Source organism: Mus caroli, chromosome 11 (assembly GCF_900094665.2).
Source record: "Mus caroli chromosome 11, CAROLI_EIJ_v1.1, whole genome shotgun sequence".
NCBI classification, from domain to species: Eukaryota; Metazoa; Chordata; class Mammalia; order Rodentia; family Muridae; genus Mus; species Mus caroli.
The window spans coordinates 111,811,039-111,820,392 of NC_034580.1; the positions used below are offsets into that span (position 1 = coordinate 111,811,039).

The window sequence follows — 9,354 nt, forward strand, 5'->3', positions numbered from 1 at the left end:
TGGTTGTGAGCCACCATGTGGTTGCTGGGATTTGAACTCTGGACCTTCGGAAGAGCAGTCGGGTGCTCTTACCCACTGAGCCATCTCACCAGCCCTGTTTTTGTTTTTTTAAGATATATTTATTTATTATATGTAAGTATACTGTAGCTGTCTTCAGACTCTCCAGAAGAGGGAGTCAGATCTCATTACAGATGGTTTTGAGCCACCATGTGGTTGCTGAGAACCGAACTCAGGACCTTCAGAAGAGCAGTCAGTGCTCTTAACCACTGAGCCATCTCTCCAGCCCAGTGGCTCACACTTTTAATCCCAGCACTTGGGAGGCAGAGGTAGGCAGATCTCTTGAATTTGAGGCAAGCCTGGTCTAGTCTATAGAATGAGTTCTAGGACAACCTGGGGTCAAAAAACAAACGAACAAATAATAAAAACAAAACAAAAACAGAACAGACTGGCCTACAGGCCAGTCTTATGAAGACATTAAGATTCCCTCTTCCCTTGGGGGCCGGGGCCAACCCAAGGTGTTGCTGTCAGGGCTGCACGGTGGGAGGGAGTCCAGAGGAGACGCCTTCCCGAGGCCACCACTGCTCATGCAGTCCATCCATTCAGCCATCTGGCTACTGATGTCATGAGTAACACAACAGTGCCCAATGCCCCCCAGGCCAACAGCGACTCTATGGTGGGCTATGTGCTGGGGCCCTTCTTCCTCATCACCCTGGTCAGAGTAGTGGTGGCCGTGGTAATGGATGTGCAGAAGAAAAAGTGGGTGGACCGGCTTCGCCATCACCTGCTTCCCATGTATAGCTATGACCCTATGGAAGAAATACAGGAAGTTGAGTAGGAGCTGCCATCTGATGTGGGAGACCCCAAGATGGTTCATGGCTGGCAGAGCAGCTACCAGCACAAGCGGATGCCCCTGCTGGACATCAAGATATGACCATTCACACCCCGCCATTCACCACCCACCCAGATATAGGTACAGGAGCGTCTGTCTATTCTGAGCACCTACAGCTGGCCCCAAGCCAAGCCTTCCAGGCACTGATGGGCCTCTCTTCCACACTAGCCTATTCACATAGTGACAGGTCCAGATGTATAGGTGTATATGTGTATATGTTTTATAAATAAAAACTTTTGTGGCTTCAAAAAAAAAAAAAAGGGTGTCGGCCGTGGTGGCGCATGCCTTTAATCTCAGCACTGGGGAGGCAGAGGCAGGCGGATTTCTGAGTTCAAGAACAGCCTGGTCTACAAAGTGAGTTCCAGGACAGCCAGGGCTATACAGAGAAACCCTATCTTGATAAACCAAAAAATAAAAAATAAAAAAAAAAAAAGATTCCCTCTTCCCAGGTATGTCTAGGTCAGTGTCAAGTTGACAAAAAACAGCCAACACAGCATCTGTTAGAGGCTTTGTCTCTGCCCTGTATCACCAGCTTGGATGCTGGCAATAGGTTGGTTGGTTGGTTGGTTTTTCTAGGCTGGGGTCCATGGAGGGGTTTTGGTGAGCAATTAGATCCAGACCCTTGCTTGTGTCCCACAGTTAACTGACATGAGCCAGTTCTTTCCGACACCTTACAGAGGACATTCAAAGGTGTGACTCAGCAGTAAAGCATGTACCTGCCCTGCAGTGAGGCCCGCGTACATCCCAAGCACCAGCGATTGTTTGTTTGTTTTGTTTGTTTGTTTGAAAGCATCTAGGAAGTTTGAGACCAACTATAAGTCTCTCTTTCTCCCTCTAAGATGATGACGCTTTCCCGGGTCTCCTGACCCTCAGATCTGCACGTCAGCTCCTAAGACGTTATGCTCCTCTTTGTGTCTGGGAGCTGATAACCAGTTGTCCCTTTGTTGCTTGGCTTCCAGTGGCTTCTGACTTGACCTTTCTCCCATTCTCCACACTGACCTCCAGACTAGCTCAGCAGAAATCAGCGATGCAAACTGACTGGCTTGGGCTCGACTTGCCTGTGCCTAACTCTGGTCAGAGGCAGGGTGGAAGGTTAGACTGTGATTGGAGTCAGGTGTCAGTTGGATGGTGGGGGACAGGCTTCTGTCAAGCTTACCCTCTGTCCCCTCCATAGGATAAGATCCAGAAGCTCTACGAGCGGAAGATAAAGGAGGGGATGGATATGAACTACATCATCCAAAGGAAGAAGGAGTTCCGCAACCCCAGGTGAGGTTTGCCTGAGCCTGTCGGCAAGACGAGGACCAGGAAAGGCTTGTGAAGGGGGCGAGGAGAGCCCAAAGTGACTCCACCCAGACTTCCACTTACACTGGATGCCCGGTAGACACACCAGAGATTTACTCGTAAAATACAGGTTCAGGTTGTGAGCCAGTCCTCCGTGATGGCTAAGAGGCCTGGCTGGGTTCTGCTCCCCTCCCTGGCCCTAAAGGAGGACATTCAGCAAGATAATCACCAGAGGTCCTTCCAACCCAAAAAGCACGGCTGAGCCCCTGGGTAAAGGACAAGGTGTGTCTGGGTCTGTTATGGGTGTCTGAGATAGGATCCCAGTATGTAGCCCTGTCTGGCCTTGAACTCACAGAATCTATCTGCCTCTGCCTCCCACATGCTGGAACTAGAGTGCTATAGTTAAAGGTGTGCATCACCATGCCTGGCTGTGTCCCGGGGCTAGTAAAACACCCGGGAAGAAGTGCCCTGTGTCAGCCATGCGCGGGCTGCACTAGACATAGCATTCAGATATTGTCCTCACCGCCTCGCCCTGGCCCCAGCTGCAGCCTCTCTGAGGAGGGTGCAGAGCAAACATGAGGAGGAGGCAGGCATCCCATCTGGAGGCTGCTGTGTTGGTAGAAGTGAGCTAAGTTTAGAGGCCTCATCTCTTTGTCATTGTTCGCAGAGCCGGTGGTTCTAGTTCCATACAGGAATATGGGACCAGTACCAAGCCTGCTCACGGATTCTTTTGTTCCCTTTTCAGCATCTACGAGAAACTGATCCAGTTCTGTGCCATTGATGAGCTGGGCACCAACTACCCAAAGGTATGTCCTATACACAGAGCCCGGAGAGCGGTGGAGCTTGCTGTAGTGGGTGTGACTGCACGCCACAGAAGGTCCATGGAGCAGCTCTGCTTGAGTTCCCTGGGTCCTAACCAGTTAGAAGCCAGGAGTGGGCCCGCTGCCCTGCCGCCAGCTGAGCAAATGCTCATTCTCTGCTCTTAGGAGCGTCCTGGTTCTGGGCCTGGTGGTCAGGGAGCCAGCTGAAGCCCTGCCCTAGGGAGCTCCGTGTCTGGGCCCTGTGCACTGATGGTCGCTCTGACTGCAACTTAACCTTCTCTTTCCAGGATATGTTCGATCCCCACGGCTGGTCTGAAGACTCCTACTATGAGGCATTAGGTAACCTGTTAGCCTTCTGTTTATCTACCTACCCACACACCCATCCGTCTGTCCATCCAGGCAGTGCCCACAGGGCTGAATTAATGTGAGCAAAGTGTGGTACAGCGGGAAACCTTTGGCAAGCAGTGTGCTGACCTGGCCAAAGGACTGGGGAGGCCCTGTTGAGGAGACTATTAGAGCTAAGGTTTGGAGAGGTCCAGGGGCTAGAATGCTCAAGGCAGAGGAGGTGTGTGTTCTAAGGCCAGTGACCACAGCACAGAGAACTGGGAGTAATTTCAGAGCCTGAGCCTGTAAGTCCCCGTCACAAGCCAGAAGCTTGTGAACCAGGCCCTGGCTCCTTAGTGCACGTATGTGTGGCCCTTACAAGCTTTGCCTTATTTTGAGTTAGTTACCAATATTTTTATTTACAATAAAAGTCTGCGTCTGAGTTTCTTAGTAGGACGGTAGTTCCCACTGTTAAGCTCAGGAGCAGCCTACCCTTCCCTAGGATTGCAGCCCCTGTGACAGAGCCTTGGTCCAGGCCCATGGTCCATGCTGACCAGGGCCTAGCACCTGATCCTGCCAAGTGCAGAAGGTTGCTGAGCCCGTGTACACCTCTAGGCCAGTATAAAGAATGCAAGGTCCAGGCAGTGACCTCCCCAGTCACACACTGCTCATAGCAGCCTGTCCCCACAGCCAAGGCCCAGAAGATTGAAATGGACAAATTAGAAAAGGCCAAAAAGGAGCGAACCAAAGTAAGTGATGCCCCTGGGGTGGACATGGTATATGGGGGGGAGGGCTTCTGTGGGGTAGCGTGGGACTGGGGGCGTGGACTGTGTAGGGGGGGAGGTGCTGTGTGGGGTGGTCTGTGGGGGTAGAATGGACTGCTGGGGGTGTGGACTGTATGTAGCATGGACTGCTGTGGGGGTCCCGCTGGCAGAGTGGAAGAATCAGGCTTCCCCGGCTCCCTTCACCCTGCTCTTCATTGTCTAGTGAGGCTTTGAGCTGCCTTGACCATGGCCTCTGTGATGAGCAGATGGCTGTGCCCAACCCCTGACTCAGCGTTCCCTGCATTCTGCCCTTCCTTCCTTATCCCCCTTTGCAGAGCCCTGGTGGCTTTGTCTCTTACAGTTCTTTGATGCCTCCCCAGCCTGATCAGAAGTTGGTATTCCTTCTGAGAGTCCCCTTGGATCTCATGTCTGAAAGCCACATAAGCTGCCATGTTGGACACCAAGCGCCACTTATGTAGCAGTGTCATCAGAGGGGGTCTTTCAGGAGTTTCAGATCCCCTGACTGTTAGCTGGACATCAGGACACCTCCTCCTCCTGTGTTTAGGGCTGAATTCCTCCAGGCTGCGGGCTACAAGGCCGGGTGTGCTGCTGGCCCTCTCTGAGGGCTTTGTAGCCAAGAATGTGGGAGGGGTGGGAGGGAAGAACTAGGTTTCTTGTCCTTTTTAAAAATTTACGTATGTATTTTATGTATATGAGTGCTCTATTTGCATGTATGCCTGTGTGACAAAAGAGGGCTTCAGATCTCATTATAGATGGTTGTGAGCCACCATGTGGGTGCTGGGACTGAACTCTGGAAAAGAACTGGTGCTCTTAACCATTGAGCTGTCTCTCCAGCCCCAAGTTTCTCATTCTTAACTGTTGAGTGAATCAACGGTTCTTGATTCACTTCTTTCTCTTTCCTCCTCCCTCCAAACCCCAGGTTTATTGAAGGTCTGGAGACCACACCTGTCCTTCTCCTGTGCAGTAGTATCACTTCCTCTGGGTGTGAGGAGGAGAGGCCTGGCACCTGGCTTAGGGGGACAGTGGGCAGGGATGCCAGGCATTGCAGTAACTTGTGATGCTGGGAGGTATCCCACATCTGTTGGGAAAGTTCTTGAAAGAGTGATAAAAGCCCCTTCAGGCATCTCCCCCTCTCCCCGGTGCTCCCAGCCAAGATGGGTTTCAGGGCCTCTTTTGTGTAATGCCAAACTCCTGTGCCCTGGGAGCAGACAGACGGACAACACAGGAAATGGACACGCGGCTCTGCAGTGGTCTCATTGTCCTCTCTCCCCTCCAGATTGAGTTTGTAACGGGAACCAAGAAAGGCACCACAACCAATGCCACAGCCACCACCACCAGCACTGCCAGCACAGCTGTTGCAGGTACAGGTTGCTCATCCCGTCCCCGCACTGCCTCGGGGCCTCCGAGTTCCTGGGTTTGTCTAGAGAGGGTCTGTGCCAGGCTCGGCCTTGCTGTGCTCTGCTGAGTGTGAGCATAGCAAGGCTCCCTGATCACTGGCTCCCCTCTGGGGTCCTGGACCTAAGCCTGCCTCTGGGTCCTGTTGGTTGGTGCTGATCTTGACCCATCTCTTGTATCACCTCTAGATGCCCAGAAGAGGAAGAGCAAGTGGGACTCTGCCATCCCCGTGACGACAATAGCGCAGCCAACCATCCTTACCACCACAGCCACCCTGCCAGCAGTGGTCACTGTCACCACTAGTGCCAGTGGCTCCAAGACCACCGTCATCTCTGCTGTGGGCACCATTGTGAAGAAGGCCAAGCAGTGACAAGAGGATGCCCAGGACTGGCAGTGACCAGAGGATGCCCCAGGACTGGCAGGACTGTGCAGTCCAGTAGCTTCCACCCACTGGGAGGTGCCACTCTGTGTGTTTAGGACTGAGATGCACTCCCTACATGCCTTCCAAGAGGAGCCTCTCTGATATTCCAGCCGGAAGGACATTACAGCAGAGGCAATGGTGTGCACTGGACAGGGTTTGTCCATACACCTCTTGGGTTTCACCCAATTAAAAGTACTGCTTCTTGGATCCTGGCATGTCAGGTGGACTGGCCTCTCCCATGCTGTGTTCGGGCAAACCTGAAGTTCAGTTGCCTCTCGTGACAGTCAAGATGTTGCTCAGGATGAACAGTGCTTGACAGGCCGTGGGAGTGCTCAGAGGGGCAGCCCAGGGAGCACCCGTGCTCATTCCCAGTGTATGCCCAGGGCGTGGGCAGGTGGGTGCTCAAGGAGGGGCCAGACACACATCCTTTCCTGTTGTCTGTTTTCCTATTTTCCTGATCCTCAACAATTCTCAGGCCATAGCAGAGGCCGCTGCTCTCTTGGGTGCAGTTAAACACTCCCTACAGTGCTTCTGATACACACCCAGGCTTTTGAAATCAGGCCAGATAACAGAGGGCTGGGATGTGATTCCCAACCTGCCCAGGGCAGGAGCAAAGTGTGGGCACCTGGCCAAGGCCGCCCCAGCCCCTCAGTGCCCAGTGAGTGTGGCCAGCAGGATCCACGCAGTGGGAGAGATGAATCACCCCTGCCCTGGTCAGGGCAGCGGCTCATTGTTTATGTAAAGGCTGTGCTCTTGGGAAGGTCTCTGCCACCCCACCCTTCCTATGTCGTTATCTCTGCCCAGCAGCAGCCCCTGGGTAGCACCAGTGGCCACTCTTAGGGCCAGGATCCGCCAGCCCAACGCCAGACAGAGGGAAGACTTGTCTTTTGTGCCCCCTGGCAGCTCTCCTTCACACTCAGCGGAAGGGCTGAGTGTCAAAAGAGGAAGTGGGGCTGTGAAGGGTCCCCATGCTTCCGTGGGACCAACAGAGACACAGCCTCTGAGGTTGTGTTTGGTATTTGTGTGACCTGGGGACTGACACGCCCATGAAATCTCTAAAATGAAAACCTAGTCACTGTTGTCCCTTTCTGTCCTTGAGTGCACTCTGTGTCCTGAGCATCTCTGGAAAGGTCTACCCTGCAGGGGACTCAGGGCACCCAGGTCTGAGTAGGCAGCTCAGGAGATCGGAGGGCACCAGCACCTTGGCTCTGGAGTCCAGTCTGCAGCAGCCCTGAACCAGTCCTGAGGAGCCTCAGTAACAATTCCTGCGGGTGTTGGGAGGGGTCTAAGATGGTGAAGCAGGAGCTTTGCAGAGCTGATATGAGATCAGCCACATCCCCACCAAGAACTAATTAGATAGGGTCTCATGGAGCCGAGGCTTTGAATGTCTGATCCTCCTGCCCCTTCTTCCCAAGGGCTGGGATTACGGACATGAATCATCACACTTAATTTGTATGGTGTACGCGATTGAGTCCAGGGCTTCCTGCATGCTAGGCAAACGCCAAGTGAACTACATTCCCCACTTCTGTCAGGAATGTGTGGGAATGGGATGCTGAGGACCTGGCTGTTCACTGGGCGTCTCCAGACTGTCAGTGCTGCCAGTTCACCGTCTTCTTTTCTGTAGCTCAGGATCCAGGCTGAGGGATTGCAGCAGCCCACATTTGGTGTGTGTCCTCCAGTTAGCCTATCAGCGGAGTCCTTCACGGCCATGCTCAGAAGCTGGGTAATCCCCACAGGTTTGTCTGGAGGCTTGTCTGCTAAGGTTGAGCGCCAACCATCACAGAGTGGTGGGTGGTTCTGCACCTTGGGTTGGTCACCTGACTCGGTTCGACACCCCTTTGCCCCAGGTTCACTCTGACTAGATTCCTGAGCCTCGCTTGAGTAAGGCCTACCACTGTTGCCAGTGCTCCTGTGCTGTAGGCCAAGCGATAGGCAGGCCACTATTTTGTGCTTTGCACTTTTATATGTTAGGGTGCTTGGGATCAAACCCGGGCTTCCTGTTCTACCACTGAGCCAATTCCAGGTTCCAGGCCCTTCTGAGGAGGAGAGGTGTTGCCCAGACTAGCCTCAAATGAGTCTCTTGCCCCTGCCTACCAAGGGCTGGAATTATAGGTGTAACTGCATACGAGGCTTGGTTTTGTTTGGTTTGAGCAGGGGGTGGTAAAGAGTCAAGACAGAATTTCTCTATGTAATGGCCCTGGTTGTCCTGGAACTCACTGTGTAGACCAGGCTGGCATTGAACTAACAGGAGTTCCTTCTGAGTCTGCCTCCCAAGTGCTGGGATTAAAGCTGTACACCACCACGCCTGCCTTTGGACTTGTGGGGCTGTTTGGTTTGGTTTTGTTTTGAGTTGGAGTTTGGGACCATGAGGTGGCCTTGTGAATAAAGCACTTGCTGCGCACACACAGGGATCCCGGCACCCACAGGAGCTGCGCTAGACGTGTGCTGGGGCAGAAAGCCCTTGCTGGAAGAGGTAAGATTGAAAGCAATGGAAGAAGACATCCCACAGCATCAAGCTCCACCCGTGCACACACACACAAGCGAACGGCGTGTGTGCCTGCACACAGAGAAGCGGCTGGGACTTAGAGGGGTGTGCTGGTGTTTATACCCGGCTCTTAGTTTGTATGTTGTGGATGGATTTGGGGTGATCTTCAGGAGAATATGGAGCAGCCAGGTGCAGAACAGTGAGAACCGTGTGCTTCACTGTGTGAAGGGAAGGGAGAAAATTCATGACAGTGGCGCAGTACAGAGCATGTGCTGCTCTTGACCCTGGATTGGTTCTCAGCACCCATGTCCAGTATCTCACTGTGACTCCAGTTCCAGCTGGAGCCCATGAGACACAGACCTGGGGAGCCTGCATTCACATGCATGTGTGCACACAGAGACACAAGTAATTTAGAATAAAATCCTTGGAAGAAAAGAAAGTTACACAAGACTTGGGGGCGGGGGGGGGGGAGACTCTGTTAGAGCATGCAACTCAACAAGCAGGAGACCCTGGTGTCAATTCCCAGGGGAAAATAAAAGGAAAAAAAGCTAGCTCCCTGGTGTTAATTAGAAGGTTGAATATTTGTGATATTTAAGAACACACTCCAGTAGCAATGCACCCAGATCTTGAGTCCACACCACAAACAACAGGCTCTGTGGAGAAAGACTGATTTCAGAATCCGAGTGGGACCAGGGAAGCTTGTTCCAGAAAACGAGGCTCCTGAGCCTAGGAGCCATCTTGATTGGTTTTGTTGTTGATTTCTTGGGTTTTCAAACAGAGTCTTGCTGGGTGTAGTGGCCTTTAATCCCAGCACTTGGGAGGCAGAGGCAGGCGGATTTCTGAGTTCGAGGCCAACCTGGTCTACAGAGTGAGTTCCAGGACAGCCAGGGCTACACAGAGAAACCCTGTCTTGGAAAAAAAAAAAAGAAAGAAAAACAAAACAAAAAGAAACC

The 9,354-nt window shown here is 52.7% G+C and overlaps 1 protein-coding gene and 1 pseudogene across 2 annotated transcripts in view; both read left to right on the forward strand.

Moving 5' to 3' along the window:
* Positions 1-6,996, forward strand: part of Sap30bp (SAP30 binding protein) — a 32,075-nt gene extending 25,079 nt beyond the window's left edge. The window contains exons 5-10 of one of the 2 annotated variants that reach the window (XM_029483268.1): positions 2,064-2,155; positions 2,916-2,976; positions 3,279-3,330; positions 4,006-4,064; positions 5,377-5,461; positions 5,684-6,140. In XM_029483268.1, coding sequence (XP_029339128.1) covers positions 2,064-2,155; positions 2,916-2,976; positions 3,279-3,330; positions 4,006-4,064; positions 5,377-5,461; positions 5,684-5,865 — 531 coding nt within the window. In that variant the 3' untranslated portion in view covers positions 5,866-6,140. Of the gene's footprint in view, positions 1-2,063; positions 2,156-2,915; positions 2,977-3,278; positions 3,331-4,005; positions 4,065-5,376; positions 5,462-5,683 lie in introns of both variants that reach the window. The other variant, XM_021175419.2, reaches the window with a different exon arrangement.
* On the forward strand, positions 469-946 carry LOC110306227 (annotated as a pseudogene).
* Positions 6,997-9,354: the final 2,358 nt, after the last annotated feature.